This window comes from Anomalospiza imberbis, chromosome 2, assembly GCF_031753505.1.
Source record: "Anomalospiza imberbis isolate Cuckoo-Finch-1a 21T00152 chromosome 2, ASM3175350v1, whole genome shotgun sequence".
NCBI classification, from domain to species: Eukaryota; Metazoa; Chordata; class Aves; order Passeriformes; family Viduidae; genus Anomalospiza; species Anomalospiza imberbis.
Window position 1 is genome coordinate 116768806 of NC_089682.1, and position 21206 is coordinate 116790011.

General features: G+C 43.6%; 1 protein-coding gene across 3 annotated transcripts in view; it reads right to left on the minus strand.

Annotated features, from left to right (window-relative positions):
* The window catches only part of AFF3 (ALF transcription elongation factor 3), a 321802-nt gene extending 300925 nt beyond the window's left edge, over positions 1 to 20877 (minus strand). For all 3 annotated transcript variants that reach the window (XR_010996658.1, XM_068182739.1, XM_068182738.1), the window contains exon 1: positions 20525 to 20877. Coding sequence is in view for 2 of the 3 variants with exons in the window: in XM_068182739.1 (XP_068038840.1) it covers positions 20525 to 20577 (53 nt within the window). In the remaining variant the exon portion in view is untranslated. The remainder of the gene's footprint in view (positions 1 to 20524) is intronic.
* Positions 20878 to 21206: the final 329 nt, after the last annotated feature.

Consider the following 21206-nt stretch of genomic DNA (forward strand, 5'->3'; position numbering starts at 1 on the left):
AAAAAAAGAAGACAGATGCTCTTTAATACAATGAAATGCAATTTAAAGCCAAGTCAATAAGATAGTAACCTCTTATCCTCAGATGAGGGCTATGCTATACATCATGGGTTAGAAGTTAAAAATGAAGCAAATGGTTCTTGCCACTCATAATTCAAAGGTTGTTGTCAAAAGCTTTCTGTTCACAGAAATGCTATTGGTTTTATTCAGCTGGCAGAAGCTGTGCAGTATTCTAAGCAGCTCAGACAGATAGCTTTTTTAGCTATTCAGTTCAGAGCCAAATTTTCCTGAACAGCATAAGGACTTGATTTTGCTAATGTATACATGTTGCACTGTACCCACTTCCAGAAATAAACCACATCCCTGAGTGCAGGCTGGGGTCTAGGGAGGATACATGCTAACAGCCAGATTCCCTATTTTTCTTTGCACTCAGAGAAGCCAGACACAGCCAGCAAAAAAAAAAAAGATTGCTCCAACTAAGAAGCCCTCTGACACAAAGCTCTGCTGCTGCCCAGCTTCCTAGATGCTTCTCACTGATGAGAAAATACCAAATACTGGGGGCGGGAGGCAAGGGTCCCACTGCAGCACAGCAGCAATGGGCAAGATCCTCCACTGAGCTCCCATCATTCTCATGAAACTCATTTTTGCTGGAACCAAATAGCTGAGGGACATGAGAAGCAACCAACCTTCTGCAGGCAGCCATCCTTTCTTCCCCCTCTCAAGCCTGCAGGGAGTAGAGATGAGGTGTGAAATCTGAATCCCCTTAACTCCCCTGTTTTCCCTGGTTGTCAGACGAGTGATGCTTGCCAGCATCCCAAAGGGCATGGGGAGCCTTTTCTCTTTCTCATTCCCCTGAATAAACCCCTTTCTGCTGCCATGGCATTCCTGCATGGTCAGGGACAGCAGGAGACGAGCTGAGTTCATTTGCTCTGAGAAGCTGCCAGCATCTCCCTTAAGGAGGACAGGTTGCCAGCCTCTCAGAGCCAGTTATGCGCAGCCTCACCTCAAGCAATCCTCATTTCCCACTGTCACATTCCTGTACACCGCATCATCCTTTCTCCTATGGCCATACCTGACCAGCACAAGCCAGTCCTAGCCTTGGTCCTAGTCCTTTGTGGTCAATGCAGCTCATGCAAAAGACTGAGACAGGAAGCAGAATGCTGGACCAGCCAGTGACTTCTCTAACAGAGGCCAGGAGCGTTGCAAAGGCACAGCTGAAGCCTGAGGTGCGAAATCTCGTACTGTTTGCTCGGTGCTGTTTGGTGTCAGTGGCCCTAAGGAGTGAGCAACTGCAGCAGGAACAGACAGAAATGTTCCTGCTGACAGGAACAGAACAGGATGCTTATTTGTCCCATTTTCTTTCTGGAGGGAAATTATCTGCTACTGCTAATGCTGAAATCTGTGCATCATGTTTGTGTCTGCACCAGGCTGAGCATGAGAGAAGTTGCCAATTACAGGTAGAGGCTATCACCAAAATTTGGATAGAAGCTGCTCATTTTGACTGCTCTACCTTATAGTAATACTTCTCACTCTTAAACTCCCAGAATTTGGTACAGGCATTACATTAGCCATATTTCAAATCTATACACATAAATTCAGTTAAATAACTGCTTGTATGTGTGGAATTTTCCACATATCAATGCCAGCATCCTGCAGACTGTAGAGCAAGCTACTCAGTTTAAATCCTCATGTATTTTGCTTGCTCACATATAGGTACGGCCATAGTTACTGATATTCTTTTAGAAATCTGACCTGCTGTCTACTGGGAATTATTATATGTCTCACAAGAAAATGCTGGATAGAGGATAAATCCTGCATGAGAGCATGAGGACACACATGCCTTTACCCTTATGTACTGCACATGCCTTTTCCCCAGGCACATACCTGGCAGGTGCAATCCAGACCTTCATTTGTCACTCAGACACCAGTAATGGGCTCTCCAGAAATGCTCTAAATGGATTACCTTAGATTAGAATTATCTTCTGTCTTTTTAGACCATCTTAGCATTAACCAAAAAAAAAAAAAAAAAAAAAAATATTTTCCAGGCAAACATGCTTTCTCTGAAAAACTGAAAGACAGGACAAATGTTCCCATCTCCTCTGAAATAGTATTTACCACCTCTTGCTAGAGAGAAGCAGCTGGCTTCAGTTAATCTGGTGAGCTAACAATAAACTTAATAAATGTAATGACATTAAAATCTAAACCTTCTTCTAAAATACTTGGGTACATGGATGAGCTGCACAGCTGAGTGCAGAGTTTGGCACCCAACTCTCACAATGGATCTCAGTGTGCTCCACTGGGTGCCAAGGCTCCCCATAGGGAAAATGGGGAGAAGCCAGCATCAAAGAGCCAGTTCTTATCATCCAGAGGCTGCATTGGGAAGCAAATCTTATGCTGGCCAAAGGAAAATGTCAAAGAGAACTTTCAGGTTTTGCTGTGATTAGGCTTCCCAGTGGAAGCAGAACTCACAGCTTGAGTGTCACCTCTGTGCCCTCTTGGGTATTTAGGTCAGACAAGGGGGGCATACCTCTCTTTGAAAAGAAAACCAAAGGGCACAGCTAAACACTCTGTTTTGCTAACGCTCCAGTGGTTAAAGCAGCAGCGCAAGAAAATGGGAAGCCCAGATCCAAGTATCTCTCTAGCATGAGTTTCACATCCAGAGGTTCAGTCTCAAGGAACATGTGCTACTTACTAGGTCAAACGCTACTTCTGGAAGACCTTCAAAGCCCTTCACCACAGTCCCTGGAGCCTGATCTGGGAATGGAGGGAGCATGAGGCCAGGAGTAAAGTGGATGAAACATTCAGCTGGAAGAGGGGAGTTCTGACTCCCCTGGGTGGTATCATCCCAAAGACACAATAACGTGTGACATGCAAGCAGCACAGACAGCGCGTGGCCATAGCGTATCTTGGACTTCTCCAGGCACTCATGCGCCAGGCTAGTGAGCCTGCTAATCCCCAAATTGCTTCTAGGTATGTGTAGTAGCAAAGCTGGAGCTAAGTCTAAATGTTCTTCTGCCAGAAAACATCATCTTGGGTGCCCAGTTCAGTTGTGTGTGGTTTCTGGGTCATGGGGTTTGCTGTGCTAATTCTGGCAAAACTGTGCACATAAACTACTATGTGGCACCTTCCCTAAAAGTGGTAAAACTCAAGTAAGGATCTGCTTCAGTGGCACACCATCAGCTAAATCAATCTCCTGGCATAAACTTGCACTGCCTGGTTCAGTGAATTGCTAGGCACATTAAATGACAGATAAAATCAAAGTGATTTTCAGTGGTTTGGATATATAGGGCACTAGTATGGTTAGTCCTGCAATCAGCTTCCAACACAGGTATGTCTCCAGCCTGCTAACAAGCACCCTTTGTGGGTTACTGCTGCACTTTGACCTTCCAGAACAGCCTCGTTTTGATTTTCACTGAAGACCTAAGGTTCTTCTGTGCTCCCTTAGCCCGTTCTCCTCATAAGCAATGTCTCTTGCCTGAACTGACTGAATTTCTCAGTAATCACACACCTTAGATTACAGACTGCAGGTTTAGATGCATCATTGTATGAAATACTGTACAATGAGCAATCTGCTGACATTCTATCATGCTTAGGAAACACAGTCTCACAAATAAGCCTGGCTTACCTCTCTCTTTTTAAGCCTATAAGGTGCTCATGTCCACAAAGACAGGGTTCATCTGGCTCACATCCTCTGGGAAGCTTTGGGCGCACGTACACAGCACAGCAGGGCAGAGATTCTCAAGGTAACAGAGACCAGAGGAGGGATTTCACATATAGCACCAGGCAGACCTACAGCTTTGTTCTAGAAGCAGCATAGATGTACTTGCATGATGCTGAGCCCAAAACAGTTACTCTTTTCTCCTGAAGAAAAATAACCATGGACAAAGCTGATCAAGTCAGATGTTTTTCTCTAAGAACACAGCAGAACTTTTACAGCTCTGCAGATGTGATGTGCAATGCACCTGGTGGCAAGTATCGCACAACATTACCTCAGGTAACTACAAGCCCACTGTTAATAACAATAGTGCAATTTGTTTTTATCATCACCCACTATACTTTTGCACTGTCTTTCAATTTATATGGTCCGTATCAACTGTATGATAACTGAGTGTTAATTTTAACACCCTTTCCCTGAAGTATCTTCTCTGCTCTTCTGTGTCCTTGCAATGAAATTTTTATACCAGAGATTTTCTTCAGATTTTCTTCCTCAAGCTCCCGCTCCTGCCTCTCTATCTACAGTATTGCTGAATGTGTCATATCCAAGCTCTACCTCATCCTCTGCTTAACTAGACCACAGTTATTTTCAAAGACCTTCTTCTATGTCTTGTCATTATTATAAGAAGGTCAGTTTCTGTTCACTTGAGTAAAAATATAACTGATGCTATTTTTCTGGTGTTAAAACTATGTATCAGAGACTAAGAAAAGCATCAAGTGTACTCTTTTCCTATCCATAAAAGACTGATATTACAGGTACCAAAAACTTGACCTGAACATGTCCCATATTTGGCTGCATTACTTTTGCCTGATTGCTGAACAAACCTTTGCAAACCTAAATCTTTTCAATTACATCATATTCATGAATGTGTCACACCTCACTGTGTCATTGTGCCAGAGACGCTTTAAAGATCTGCTCAGAGCTTCCTTCCTAATTTATATTTCTTCTATGAGTTGCTTTGATTCGAGAAATCTCTTTTGCAGAAGGAAAGACGTCCATTGTTTGGAGTCTAAAGGAAATGTAGGTGTTTAATTGGTGGATGTGGTTTTCATTATACTTTCTCTCTCCACCACAAACCCTCTTCATTGCTGTGACAGGTCTGTTGGCAGCCTGTATCAGAGTGGGGGTAGCTGACTTGATAAGCATGTCACCCAGATGAAGAAAAACACAAATTCCCTCCAACTTTGCTCAGAATTTCTAATTAGCTTAAAGGCAGTGTCCCAAATCAGCACAGAAAACCACCATGAGAAAGTCCGAAAGAGACACAACACTGAAAGTCAATAGGGTCTAGTAGTATTTTACACGCTTTCTGGTTTATTGAAATCAAGTCAGCATCTTTGCCCTGAATATACTCCTTATTTAAACACAAGTGCAGTGACATACAGTCCGGTTAAGTCCCCTGCTTCATTTCTATGCAGCCCATATCATGATGGTAAAGAAGACTCATTTACTAGAGAACATAAAGAAGAAGATGCTTTTATTTTTACAAAATCAGTCACCAACTCTCACAGCACTGAGGTCCTTTCCCTCATTTCCCAAATGAATGCAGAAGTGAGGAGGAAGGAAGTACCAGTCTGGTCACTGTTATGATTGTCTGCTGCCATTTCTCAGTGGGGCTTGTTACCTCCACCACTCAGACCAAAATAAAATCAAACCCTAGTGTACACACTTGGGGTTTCCAATAACCAAGTGGTAAGGAAGCATTTTCTATAAATTAGTTGCATGTGGCTACCTTTTTTTACCTTACTAATGTAAAACTTAGTTGCTCAAATTTATGACAGGCACATCATGCCTGTCCAGTCTGATGGCCTTCTATGAGGGAGTTGTGGCAATGGTTGACATGGGAAAATAACAAATTTAATCTGTCTAGATTTCTGTAAAATCTTTGATATGGTCCCACATAACAGCCTTATCTTCATATTGGAGAGACATGGATTTGATGGATGGACTGTTCAGTGGATAAGGAATTGTCGGGATGGATGCAGACAGAGAGTTGCGGTCCATGTATCTATGTCCAGGGGGAGGTGGGTGATGAGTGGTGTCCCCCAGGGCCCTGCCTTGGGATTGGTGCTCTTCAGTGTCTTCATCAAAGGCACATCAGTGGAATCGAGTGCACCTGCAGCAAGTTTGCAGATGGCACGAAGCTGAGCAGGGCAGGTGACACAGCAGAAGGACAGGATGCCACGTAGAGGGACCTGGAAAAGCTTGAGAAGTGGACGCACCAGACGTTCAACAAATCCAAATGCAAGGTGCTGCACCTGGGTTAAGGTATCACATCCCAGATATGAGTGGATGGGGAGAAGTCATTGAGAGCTGCCCTCCTGAGGACTTGGGGGTTCTGGCAGATGAAAAGCTGAACATGAGACAGGGGTGTGTCCAGAAGGCCAATGGCATCCTGAGCTGCATCAAAAGATGAGTGGCCAGCAGGTCAGGGGAGGCAATCCTCCACCTCTACTCTGCTGTCATGAGACCCCGCTGAGAATACTGCATACAGATCTGGAGTCCTCCACACAAGACATGAACCTCTTAAAGAAGGCCTGAAGGACGGCCACAAAGGTGACCAGAGATCTCTCCTAAGAAGACAAGTTGAGAGTTGTTTACCATGGAGAAGAGAAGGCTCCAGGGAGACCTCACCAAGTACCTAAGGGGGGCTTTTAAAAAGGAGGGAGAGGGACTTTTCAAACAGCCAGATGGTGACAGGACAAGGGACAATGGTTTTAAACTGAAAGAAGGTGGGTTTAAATTAGGTGCTAGGAAGAAATTCTTTAGCCAGAGGGTAGTGAAGCACTGGAACAGGTTGCCCAGAGAAGCTGTGGGTTCTCCATCCCTGCAAGCATTCAAGATAAGGTTGGATGGGGCCCTGAGCAACTGTGTCTTGTGAATGGCATCCCTGCCCTGGCAGGGAGGTTGGAACTAGATGATCTTTGAAGTCACTTCTTACTCAAACCACTCTATGATTCTATAATTCTATGACTTTCCAGCATGTGAAGGTATTTTGTGCCAAGCCAGCTGGCCTACAGGGCAGGGAGAAACCCATGACCCATCTGTGGCTTGAAGATGACTGCTTTTGAACATCCTCTGAGGTGGCAGAAAAATACACAATCATAGTGTATGACTACAGGCTCCAGTCTCTCCTTGTTTGGTATGCTCTGACCTCCATGGCCCTCAGGAAGGTCCTCACACACTGACAGCTCTTAAACTAAAGTTCTCCTACAAAAATAAGTATTTTGAGGGATAACGAGAGGGTACTCAGGATGATGGTGCCTTGAAGCTGTAAGAACATTCACCTGATACACACAAAATTAATGTAAAGGAATTGGAGAATAGATTTGAAGTTGAAATAAATTGGGGTATTATTTTCAAAAAATGCCTAAGTTGACAGAAAGAGTACCTTTACAGGTATAGGGTTGTTTATATTTTCAGGCTTGTATCATGGCTTGAATCAGTACAGGCACGCTGAAAAATGATGCTCAAACTTTAGCAGCCCCCATATGTCCCCTCCCCCTGGACGTGCCCTGGAAATGCTGAAATAAAAAGAGAATGTCAGCAGTTTTGCCAGAACTCCCAGGCAAGCCTGTCACAGTGGAAACCTGACATCCAGAAGACCTGGAAAACAGCCAGTTTGTGCACAGCATGTCCATCCTGTATGCCGGCATTCAGGTGCATCGGATTTATTATGCATGTGCAGATCACCTGATTTATTGCCAGGGTTTATTACCAGGTGCAGCAAGGCCAGCAGCATGCTCAGAAAATGTTGGATTTACTGCACGTACCCAGGACATCTGTGAGCACACACAATCACCTATTCTCCTGAGACTTCCTAGAAGGAAATACAGGAACCATTCCCAAACTTCTGCATTCACTTTGGATCCATACTTGTCTGCAGACAGAGACAGACTTCTGGGATAAAGTACATGCTGCTACTTCAGCATACTCTTAGCGCGTATTGCTAGAAAACTTGTTTATTCTTCCCAATCCCCCAGAGACAACTGTGAACGGATGAGGGCAAACTAGCAGCATTTCAACAGAGCTTCTCTACCACACAGCAGATACATTAGCACCTAATGAGTTATGATGACTTCAGCTTTAATAGATGACTTTTCTTCCGCCAACCAAATTACAATATAAGCAAGTCTGAAATTTTATTAGTTGTTTTGGCACGTGAATATGAGCTGAGCAGAGGAAAACACTCGAGCTGCATATTTGTTCAAAAAGTCGTAATTCCATTTTCTTTAAGGCTTTCAACAAGAGGTATGTTTCCAAGTAATTCTGGAAAGTGGGAACCAAGTGTATCTGATGGGCATCCAGGTAAATGTTCCAAGATTCAGTCGGATCCAAAGCAGCAGTACTGTAGTAGTACTCCATAGTAGTACTGTAATACGTATATTTAATTAGTTCCCATTGGTGCCACATGCAGTCTGATGAGGTGCTGAAGTGCCTTACAGAACACCCAATAGTTATCAGCATTTCAGTATCAGAACTTTAACACACTGGGATTATGGGAGCTCTAAACTATAGTGTGTTACTGAGACCCATCTACTGACTTCTTTGGACAAGGGCATTTTTCTGCTGCTGTAAATGCCTTAGTTTGCACAACTGGATTTCACAGATGAGAGCCAGTTCCAGCTGAGATGCCACAGCCAATGGCATTTCCCAGGCAGGGTGCTTTGACTATGAGCCTCTTTTCTTTACAGCTCTTCACTGGTTCCCACTTTCCTCACCATGAAGGCCCTTTGTGGCCTGTCGCCATCATTATGAAAAGTCATTACTAAAAGTTATTACAATAAGGCTTTTAGTCTTCTCTTGACCCATTAAGGCTCTCCAAGTTTCCAACTAATCCCCCTCAGGGTATTCTTGTGCTGTCACTCAAACTTGGGAGGAGTCCTCAAAAACATGCCCAAATAATTTTTTTGTTCCTTTTGAGGTTCTTAAAAAGAAAGTTCTCAGTTTTCCCATCATGCTCACACTCATGGATTTGGCAGCACTGTCAGGCTGGTGGTTTGCTGCAATTGCTGTTTATTCCGATTATTAAAATAGTCCAGTCTTTCCTTTCTGACCAGTTTTGCCTTTTATCTATAATCTTCCTCTGTTTTTCACTTTGTCTACAAAGTTTTTGGTACTGTGACTGGCTTTTTTGTCCCAAGTCTCAACAGCTCTTATTACAGCAAATCTATGAAGATGCAAAGTGCAGTGGTAATGCTGAATAACAACAGCAACAGGCAGAAGGGTAAAATGACACAGCAGCCACCCTACTCAGGAGTCAGTGCAGAACACTGACCATTCCAGCCCCTCAGTGAAGCATGGCTATAATGGGAACATGAGGAGTTTCACTATTATTTCTGTTGGGGAAAACAGTTAGGATGTTGACTCTTCTCAGAATCTTTCATTGCAGTTTAATTCCAAAATCATCAATGCTCCAGAATTAACTGCAACTTTCATTATTCAACTATTTTTCTTCCCCTTTTTAACATTTATGATAATTTATTCCTTTTCTTTTTTTAGCTATACATTACTTTGCTCTGTGTGTGTCGTAGAACTAATTTTTCTAGTTACTTTGACAAACCTGACATCTTGCAGCTGTTACACATCTTGTGTCAATTACATCTCTAGATAAAAAGAATTCTTAAACCCTGAAGGCTGCAGATGGCTTCCTGGAGAGGGGTTAATGGGTTAACTCCAGCTTCGTAATAAAGCCTTTCGGGGGTCCCTTTTCTTGGACTGTTCTCTTCAGTCTGCTTCTCTTATGCCCTTCTAATTTTGCTGTTTCACTTACTATAACTCACATTTCTCTATGGTCACAAGAGAGGAACTGAAACACCAGTGTCCATCCATCCCTGCCCCCATCCCACCCAAAGGTGCCTGGGGGGCAAGACAAAATATCTGTCCCCTGGACCTTATCTCTACATATCATGCAGGCTGCTTATGGCAGGGCACAGCTGAATGGCCACAAATCAGTGAAGTGACAACTCGAACCACCACCAATCCCTAATAAATTCTGGACTGTCCCACAGATTTGGGGATCTCCTGACAACTGGGGATGCTCTCAGCATCTGGCAAACCACTTGTGTCTAATTGGGTACCTTGAGATATTTACAATGTGCTTAATGGTTACCGAAGAGATCGATCACCCTATTCTTGATATCTATCCAAAAAGGGTATATAAAATCCTTTGATCTTGCTAAGGCAGCAAAACATGTCGAACCATCAGTTATGTAAAGGTGGTTGTTATTAATTTGAATACTGCTCAGAGAGGAAAGAACAGAAGTACCATATAATGAGATATATTAAGACTACAAAAGAATTAAGTGAAGCCGTTACATTATGAATCATGATTTTATTGTTTAGCAGTCAGCTCTTTATGTAATTCAGATAATAATGAATGGGCTAATTTCTTCCACCTTATTCAGGCAAAACTTCCATTGACTTCAAAGAGAAAGTTGTCCAAGTGAGGACTAGAGATTGCTGCATCTATCCCATTATTTGAAAATGCTTTTCTGAATATGAAGTTTTCCTTTATAATGGACTATTGCCAATAACACTAACATTTACATAATGTAAACCTCTTACATAAGAGTCTTACATGTTCAGGAAAGATTTTTTTATTCTTATTGCAAACTGCCATCTTAAATGTTCTTCCATTACCCCTAGCACAAATTAAAGTATAAGAACAAACCGACTTTCTCAGCGTACCATTTCCACTATTTTTCCTTCTGCTCATTTTTTTTTATTTCATTTTACCATGAATTTTTTATCAGGAGAATGTGTTATTTATTGATTATTAGCAAAGAGATTATTTATCATTGCAAATATTTCTCTTTATCACAGACGAGTGAAAAAAAGGGGGAAATGTGCTAAGCCTTGTTACATTTTAACAGATGCCAGGAGTATTTGAGGGAACAAATTAATATATAGCCATATATATTCCTCTTACTCTATAGTTCTGTTTGTAAGTTACTACCCTATAAAACTTTGCAAATTGGGACTTTCAAGTAATTCCTAAAGCAATGGCTCAAAACCTGAAAAATGTGCTTAAGCATAATACTTTCTTTTTAGATCAGGGCAGGACTCTTCAGGTTTTTGACAAAACCAGATATTTTTTCTCAGATTATAAAGTATGCATTTCCATCTGGAAATTATTTTGACATTGTGAATCTTAATGCCTCAGAAAAGCACACAGAACAATAGATGGGCACTACTTGATTATTTTAAATTGAAATTAATTAATTATGAAACAGCTGCAATCATCTAAATTACTTATTTCCCTTTCAGTGAAAATTAATTTATAGACATTTGCAAAGTATACAAAAATAAAAAGAGAGTCAAGAAAGCCTGTACGAAGGGAAGTCATGTAAAATTGTCTATGATCTGTATTTCAAGAAAGTAAATAATTAATAACTCCTAGGAAGCATATTAAGGATTGCTCATTCTATTATACAGACACATTGAGAAGCAAAATGCTTTAAATCTCAACAACAAAAACAGTACAGAACTCCATAGAATCTACCTTTCCCGGTAATAATTTTTTCAGCAGAAAATAGCAAATTTTTCACATTAAAACCACACTGTGACTTGAAAAAAGCTTCTCAGCCATTGAATAAAGACAGATGAGCAATGAGTGTTAGAAAAGTTACCAAGGCATCAAAAGATCTACAGTCAAGGCCATTAAAGAATAGCTAATCTGCTCTAGTTTTAATTCTTTGCTAATGGCTTTCCTTAAATGTGCTTTACATCAGCTGTAATTAGTTCAAGATACTGCTACTTATATACTTCTAAGAACAACAACAAAAAAAAAAAGGGTTGCATTTATACCACTTGCTATGTAATCATGTTCGCGCAGCCACACACCCAAGTTGGCAAGGTCTTGTGAAGTGTGAAGCCTTCAAGAATGCCATAAAGAGATCGTTTGCTTGGATCTACAAAAGCTGGTTCAGCTCCAGCATCAAAAGCATTTATCTGTGCTTTCCTTTGTTGGGGTTATCTCAACACCATTCCACCTCAGATGTTGCAGAATCATCTGTACTGAATGGCCAGGGATACATTAACAGGTATACATTACCACAGATATTGGCAATACGTAACATTTTTGTTACCAATGCTATGGGTTTGGAACGGATTTTCATAGACACTGGCAGTTACCAAAAACCAGACCCAAACCAACTATAATCCTTGCCCTTTTCACATTAGAGAGAGACTAGGCTGTGAATGGGATTCACTCCTTAGGAAAAGGAAACAAGAAGCCTTGGGGACTTTTTAGCACCTTCCAGGACCTAAAGCAGGCTGACAGGAAAGCTGGGGAGAGTCTTATTACAAGGGCTGTAGTGATAGGACAAGGAAGAACAGCTTCAAACCGAAAGAGGGTAGGTTTAGATAGACATAAGGAAGAAATTCTTTCCTGTGAGGGTAAAGACACTGCTGAGACACTGAAACAGGCTGCCCAGAGAAGCTGTGGATGCCCTGTTCTGGAAGTGTTCGAGGCCAGGTAGGAAGAGGCTCTGAGCCTCATGGTCTCTAGTGGAAAGTGTCCCTGTCCAAGGCAGCAGGGCTGGCATTAAGTGATCTCTAAGGTCCCTCCCAACACAAGCCATTCTGTGATTCCATGACACACTTTGAAAGGATGAGCTCCACGAACTGCAAACACGCTGGTGTACAAGGCAATGTGGTGACACAAATTCAGATCAGTCAGGGTCACGGTGGTTTTCTTGTGGGGAGCCTTGGTAAATGGACTAGCACACAAACACCTTTTCTATTAAGAAATTCCTGACAGTTTTCAGGCCTAACCACAAATAAAGCACATTGTGACATTAATTTACTCTTTAAACTGGTGACATTTAGTTAATTCAAGGTCATCATCCTGCAGAAAATGTTACACAGTCTTTGCCAAACACAAATGAAGAAATGCATGCTTAGCTTTTATTGTTACTTTGTCCTTTAAAAACAGTTGATGACATGACAAGTTCCCTCCCTATGTCAGAAACAAAAAATATTAAAAAGTGTCATCTATTGGATGCATTTCAATGTAATTATCTTCTCCAGAGTCTCTGTCAGATCAGTCTGTTAATTTTTTCTAGGCTAAGGTACAACCATCTACTGCACTTGCTGTTCTAAGGCAAATGAGCACAAAAACATTAAAGTTACATCATTCTCTCTGAAAATTGACAGACCTGAGAGATGAACCCTTCTGGTCAATCACAAGTGGTCAATGACAGAAGGAATCAATTTTCTTTTGGTGCATCACTAGGATGTAGACACCATTTAGCATCAGCAGAACAAAAGCTAACATCCCCCCAGAGGAGATTTAGGACACCTGCCAACATCAGTGCATGAGAACAGGCTCCCCGAAACCTTCACAGTGACCAAAACAAAGAAGGCAAGGATAGAAACAGGGAGATGCACAGTTGGAGAGACCACTGCTGAAATGGCTTTTGATTCTGAACTCTGCAAATGCATATTTCAACAAACCTTTTTCCTTCTGATCCATCTGTCTGTCATATTTGCATTTTTCTTACCACCACAGGTCATCATAATACCTGGCATCTAGACTGCACCATCATGGCAATGCACGAGCCAGGGAAGCCATGAGTTTCTCCCTAACATATTTCAAAAGTGATATGTGCAGAAAGAAATGATTGCAGCTCAAAGCAATCAAAACATACTGTAAGAAGACACAACCTTCATCCTCTGTTTGTACACTCCTGCCATGTAGTCAAACCAGGCTGAGCCACAAAGGACTCCTTCTCTGCTCCAAAACATGTGCAAACAACCACACAGAAAGACTGGGTTACATTAAGAAGTTGTGCAGCTTTTGTCAGATACAACCCTCTTGTTTTTAGTTTTAAGTACTTACAGTTGTGGATCATCTTTATTGAGAAACAAAACATAGCAACAAAAAGCTTCTTTGCAAAGATTTCTGGTCCCTCCTGCATAATTTTAAGTGTTTCCTGCCTGCTGAGACCACCACTGCTGCATTGGAACTAATTTATTTTTTAAGAAATACATAAAGGTTCTCTGAGGCTAAGTTTAAATTGCATTCCTACTGTCATATTTCCCAAGATACATTTGTATCCAGGTCCTTGGTACATGCATTCAGGTTTAAATCTTCCTAAGAGGATAAAATGCAGTCCTCCTAAGCCACTAAAATTATTTTTGTTTGTTTAAGGTACTAGGAAAGTTGAGCTATCAAGTTGTAAGAGAAGAACACAAGTTATGCATTTTTACCTTTGAAAAGATACAGAAAACATTTAGCACAGAATATTAATGATTGTCATTATGTTCATTTAACTGTCACTACAGTTCATTCACTCTTTCTCCTGAGTACAAAGTTGTAGTTACCCACAATTTATTCAGAAATTATGTACAGGATTACCTGAGTATTCAACTGTAAGTATCCATTATTTGCTCTCCTGAGGCCTTAGGCAGAACCAGCAAGTATAACCAGTGTTTTAATTCTGATTTTTAAGAGACAGAAGAGTAGCCCTACTGGTAATTATGTGAATCCAATGGATTTGGCCAAAGCAGGGACCAGTCTGCTCCTGGGAGCAGTCAGACAGCAAATCCAGTCCCCAGCAGCAGTACCAAAATGGGAATTCCTGCTGCCCAGCGGGGCAGGGTTTGTGAAGAGCTAGCTCTGTTCAAAACCAAGGAAGTTTGATTACAGCTTTCCCTTTTCCTACTTCCAGTTTTTCCCTAGGAACTTGTGGTTTTCCCCTGGAATTAGCCTTACAGCTAACCAACCATATACAAAGAAAGTTTCCATGGGTTTCCTAGAAAATGCCATCCTTTCAAAATCTCATTTTTTGACAGGGCCACTTCACAGTAACAATGTGATCGGTCTGTCAGATGAGACAACATGTCACACAGAACTTAACCTCCCTGATTTTTACCTGTATGTGATGCCAATTTCTCTTCATTTCTACAGCTTTTACTCTATTACTCCAATTATTTAAAAAGTAATAACCTGACTGTAAGGTATCTCTCTTTTTATTCATGCTTTGTCATTTCCTAGTCATAAATATGAAGCAAATGGATTAATTTGTTTTATGAAGTTAGAAACCCCCGTAATTAAATAGCTGCTTCCTTTAATGACAGTGTCATGGAGTGGAGTATGAAATTACTGTTAATATATGGATGACAAGATGTTCCCACAGCCAGTACTTTTTGGAATGCTGCTTTTTAATGGCCCATACTTCTCGTCCACTAGTTTTAAGAAATCTGGTATTTTCCTCAAAATATTCACAAAGAATGAGAAATGCTGCATGCATCTCATGCCGTCTTCTGAACCCTTCTCCAATAACCTAGAGTAAGGGTTTTGCCTCAACTTCTGATGAATACATCCCCAGAGGAGGACAAATCTACATGTGTGAGTGTCAGAATGAAAGCCTAAAGGGTTGTTCATCTCTTGCATCACACAATTGGGCATGGGTACCCAAACAGTCCTCAGGGAGACAAATGAAAGCACATCCATTGTCCTACTGGTGTAACAGAATTTTACTTATTAGACAAAAACAAATCACAACCTTAAAAAACTAATTATTCTAAAAAAAAAAGTACTAAGTACTGTGAATTAGAGATAATATCCAGATTCTCATCTGATGCAAGCTAGCAAAGCCTCTGGACTCAGTGGAGACTCAAATGAGGAGGATGTGGTATATTACATCCAGCAAATGAGCACTCACACAGCACAGCAGACATGTTTTTAAAATATTATTATTCAGCCGATGTTTATAAAGTATTTTGACCATGAAAAGCTTGCTCTTCTTATTATTTATAATGTTTTAGTGCATACAATTTGTTCAGTGCTGTCAGAAAAAAAAGCTCAAACAATAAAAGCAGTTCCTGACCCAAAGGGCTTCCAGCCTAAAATACAGGCATCAAGAAGAGAGAACATGCTGTGAAAGCAGGAGAAGGGAACAATCTATAGTTATTACTTGTCTATTGTTTGCTCACAACTTATAATCATCACAGAAAGAGAAAATGCTTAGATGGGATCTCAATGAGGGACAGGTGGTAACTGTGAGTTGACACTGGGAGGAAGGGAGAATAGGAAACACCACAGAGAGAAATAAAGAGACAAAGATGATTTCAAGCATTATTGGTTGAAAAGGGGAAAGAGGTAAAAAGAAAAAAATAAGGGTAAAGTCCAAGACACAGGCTGGAGTAGAGTTGTAAAGGAGATGTGAGATAAAAGTGGACACTAACTTTTTTTTTTTTTTTTTTTGAGAGGGAGGTATTATTGCTGAGCATTTTCTGTGAAAAGGTCAAGCTGGTCCGGCCTGTTACCATACTGAGAGAGTGACCCCTCTCACCCCAAAGTAGCTGCTTACTGTTATCTGAAAATAAACATTGTGATCTTCTACTTCGACTGAAGAAGTATGTGTAGAATTAGCTTTCTAAAACTGTCTCCGGTAAACACCATGCAACATAAGAAAAAAAAAAAATCTTGCTTTACACAAATGCAAAATGTAGAGACTAAAAGCCAGGCAACCTGGAATCAAGAAGTTACAAAAGGTTCATTTATAAGACTGCTGGATGTCTGACCACTTTTTGTTAATAGCAACTTCCAAACAAAACTCTCATTGACTTCAAATGGAGCAGGAACAGACCCAAAGATAGCAAATGAACTAATAATTCAGTACAAGGTCTGTAAAATACACTGGGCCATCTTATACTGTGGCATTTGATATTGATCTGAGCTTGGAAGCTATACAGCTATACATTTTTTACAGGACTATCCAACCCCTACAAAAATAATGTTAACTCAAAACGCACAGAAGTATCAGGTAACTACCAAACAAACCAATTACATACTTGGCTTCTTTTACCTAAACAAACACTGTTTTGTCTGTGGCTAACAAACATCTTGCATTCAAAATTATTTTCTTGTTTCGTACAACACAGTAAGTGCTTTAATACATCTGCTAATTGCTTTTAATGAATGGGGAACAACTCTGTCTATGCATGTACCTTACATCAGCATTTGAGGAGAGCCTTTACTGACTGGTCTTCACTATTGCTTCACTATTGCTGTGCCCAAACCTAAGCACGGAGGTAAGGACCTGGCTGAATTTTGATCTTGATTTGCTAAATAAAGCAAATAACAAAACAAATGCCTGTAATGCAGATCTAGTTTGGGCACTCTGATTAGGTCCTTTGGTCTGTTCATTTGCTGCTTTCCATCATGTGTAGTATGTTTACTGATGTACAACAGGCATATAAAACACCTCCACCTGTGATTTTCCACCTCTTTTTGTCCAGTGTAAACAAATGCAAACCTGTAACGCACTGGAGAATCCACATCCTTGACACTTGTCAAGCAGAACTGCACATGCAGCACACAAGTAAATGCATGGAGACAGAAGAACAGGAGACACGGCTGTGGTCTGAAGTCTGTTGATAACAGATAACTCTGCTGGTCAGCAGCAACAGCACCTTGAGTTAACTTGGGCTGATCACACTAAAATGTTCCAAAAAAGCTTCCCAAATGGGCACAAGTTTGGTTTACGCCACAGATTGGTATGTTTTCTTAAATTTCCTTTTGAGTTTGTGCTCAGATTTCACTATTTGAATTATAGCAGTTTTCTGGAAAGCAGAAGTGCTATTGGCATCCATGCAATCTGGAAAAACTACTGTTTAGTAGAAAATAGCTTACAATATTCTACCATTACAGTTTACTAGCTAAATACTGTCTTATAGTCACTACATGATATATCATTACATCTTCTCTGTTACAGCAAAAGACATAGCATGTATTAATTGGAAAGAAAATTCATTAATAGTATAATAGCAACAATCAATGCAAATTGATTAGCATGCCCCTGTTCATTCTGAAACACCTTTTGATTTTTCCAAGAACACCTCAAATAAATAAAAAACAAAAAACAAAAAACCCCACTTTAGAACAGCACATTAATATTTAATTACTGCACTTCTAAACAAAATGTTGACCAAATACTTCAAAAAGTGGATTTTCAGTCATAAATTAAGAGCACAAATTGCCATTATGGCCACATTCAAAAGAATAAAGGACAACATTCATTCTTGCTGCAGAGAAAATTAAGTCTCTTTAAGTGTTGCTCTTTGCCATGAAGTACTTCCTATCTATGTGGTATATTTTATTTCCCTTTTTGGCAACAACTGCACAACCTTGAAGGCATTCTCATAAGTCTTCATAGCTGAACATCACCATGTTCAAAAGCTATGCTTTGGCCAGTTTAGTACAGAATTCACACCAGATTTCTTGAGAATGTCCTTAACTTGCCCCGTGGCAAGCAGGCAGGATGGCAGGAGGGCAGCATGCAACAGCCACCCTGCCTTCAAATGGGAGAATGACCCAGGGCCCCAGGGCACCACTGACCTTCACAACAGACTTTGGAAGCTTTCCCTAAGCCAAAGTAAGCTTTTATTTACTACTGTTTGTACAACTTTTCAAAACTCACTATTCCGAACCACTTGTCAAACAGCTGCTTCGTGATAAACTCTCAGCCCATGATCTGATATTCCAAGGTAAAGCTGGTGGCAAAACCTAGTGCCCCAAAAAGGACTCGGAAACACAACAGCAACCCCCTTGCTCCCCTCACTAGGCACTGCTCTGGGTATTTGTGCAGTTCAGCCCCTACAAAGAGGTGAAAGCTCAGCAGTGAATGCAGGCCTGCCTCTATGCAATGACTTCTAGTGTGCTTTTTGGAGCCCTTCTGATGAACTCGCCTTCTAAACTGCAACAGCTATAGAGGAAAACAAGTAACAAGAGCTATGAAACCACAAGATTGCAAGTAATGCAAATACAGATATTTTTAAGAAGGTAATTTACCTGGAAAACATCTGATGTCTTTTGGGACCCATACAGGAGTCTTATGGCAACCACAGTCATTTGAAAGTGGCTCCAGAACAGTCAAGAAGCGTGCTAAAAAGGTTATGAGAAGAAGTAATGGCCAGACACAGCCTAGATCCCTAATGTCCCGGAGTTACGCTGTTAGTTTTTCAAATCATTATTAACTCAAATAGCCTTCTCAGACAACACAGTAATGCACAGCCCACTTTTGCTGAAATAGAAAATTGACCCAAAGTTCGTCTTCATTCAAGGAGAAAGAGAAAAGCATTCAAAAGTGTAAAAGTATTATTTCTCCCACTCTTGTTTAATAGAAAAAACATGTAATTTAATTGTAAAACTATGCATATGGACTGTAAATTTAAAATCAGGCCAGAGATAAATGTTATGGTTTGGATATAAACTGAATATGGGTATTTATAATTGAAACGAGGACATAACCTTAACTTGTGTCACAGAGAGAAACACTATAATTAAAAACTTTTATGGGGTAATAACTAATTTTGTATTATCCATGCTCTTTAAAGTTCCCATAGCAATGTAAAAGTTTTATTGGGCTCGATGTTATCAATGTATGCATTTATGAGCACCCACATTATGCAGCGCAAGCTGTTCTCATCATCCTGAAGTCTTTTGTGAGAAGCGGCTCAACTAACGGGACTCGCAGGTCCAGCTTCTTTTGCTACACCTGCCAGCGAGGAGAGAAGCCGGCGCTGCAGAACGCGCACCCTACTGACAGAAGCCATAGATCACCTAACACGGTTAGAACAAAATGCACAGCGGTATCTGGCTCCCGGCAAAAGAAACCTCAGCTCCCCGCACTCCAGAGCCGGCGGGCGGGCGCGCAGTGCCGCCGCTGCTCCGCGGAGCGCACCCGCTTGGAGCGCGCCGCCTCCGCACCCGCTTGGAGCGCACCGCCCCGGCCCGGCCCGGCCCGGCCCGGCCCGGCCCGGCCCGGCCGGCGCCCCGCTGGGGAAGGCAGCACGGCCTGCCCGCGCCGGGCTGCGAGCGGGGCTCCGCGGCACCGCACTCGTGTCCCACCGGGGGAGCCCCCGGGATCGAGTCCCACCGCGGCTCCCGCCGGGCATCGCCTCGCGGGTCCCGGCGCGGCCCCGGGGCGCTTCCCCGCACACCGGGGGGCTCCAGCGGGGAGCGGAGCGCTTCCTCCCCACCCCGCGGACCCCGGCTGGACCCGACGCCCCGGGGCCGGCGGCGGGGAGCGGCGGCCGCCCGGGGGCAGCGTGACTCCCGCAGCAAACTCCGGGACTTGGCAGAGGCAGCAGCCTGGGGAGGGTGGTGCAGGGGGGAGGGCAGCGCTTTCCACCTCCAGCCGCTAATGACATTTCTAGAAATTGTTTCTCCTCCTCCCTGGCAGCCCCGCACCCGCCGCCGGGGCGGGCAGGGACGGGGGTGTGCAGGGGGAGGTCAAGGGCATGCAGCGCGGGGGGCGCAATAAAGACAGCCCGGGAGGGAGTTGCGGGGAGAAGGTGGGGGTGGGGGGTGAAAGGGGCGTGCAGAAAGGACGGGGGATGAGTCCAACTCGAGGTACCAGAGGTGGGTGGGCACAAGGTATTATTGAGGAGAAGGGGGTGACAGCGGGGGGGAGCGGAGGGACGAGTGCAGGTGACCCCTCCAGCCAAACACCACACTCATCTCCCAGATCCACCCTGGCAGTCAGGGGATGGGCACTCGTCCCTCTGCCCCTGCCGAGCCAGCGATGCTGGGAGAGCAAGTGACAGAGGAGACACCTCTCCGGGCTGCACCCTCTGCTAATACACCCGCTGCCCCAGTTATTGTACCCTCGGGCCAATGCCCCCCCCTTTATTGCACGCCCACTATTGCTGCACCCCAAATTTACTGCACCTCTCCAGGTAAGTGCACACCCACTCCAAATTACTGCACATGCCCCAGTTATCGCACCCCCTCCAGTTACCGCACATCGCCCGCAGCCCCTTGTCCCCGCGCCCGGGGGAAGCAGAGGCACCACTCACCATAGAGAGTCCAGGTCCCACTCCTGAAGGAGAGCTAAGTCGAAGCTGTCCATGGTGAGCGATGTCAGCGCCGCCGCGCTGCAACCACACGGCGTCCGGGGCGCATCGTAACTGCACCGCGGGCAGGGCGAGGGCGCGGAGCACCCCCGGCGCCGCCGCCGGCCGCTCTCCGCACACGCGCGGGAGGGGACGGACGCCCAGAGCCCCCTTCCCGCCGCTTCCCCCTAGGAAAGAAGCAAGCACCCTGCCCCCAGAAGAGAGCACACCGTGCCACCGCTCGTGTGCGAGCGGTGCGGCGCGGCTGGGCTCGGCTCGGCTCGGCCGCCGCCGCCGCCGCGCTCCGCTCCCGCCCCGCTCCCCCGCGCCTCCTCCCTCCCTCCCGCCCGCCGCCGGGAGCGCGGCCGAGGCGGCGCCCGCCCCGCGCACGCAGCGCCCGCGTCCGCGCAGCGCCCGCTCGGCGCGGGGGGGCGGCACAGCCCGGCGGGTAGGGGGAGTTGGTGGCAACGGGCACCCCGGTGCGGGGTTTGGCCCGCTGAAGTTGGGTTCGGGGTGGGTTTTTTCCCCCTCTTCCTCCTCCTCCTCCTCCTCCTCCTCCTGGCCAGGTACCCTGGGGTGGGCCACAGCACCCCGGCTCACCAGCACCTCACGCGTGGTAAGGACCACGATGTTCGGCTGAGAAACA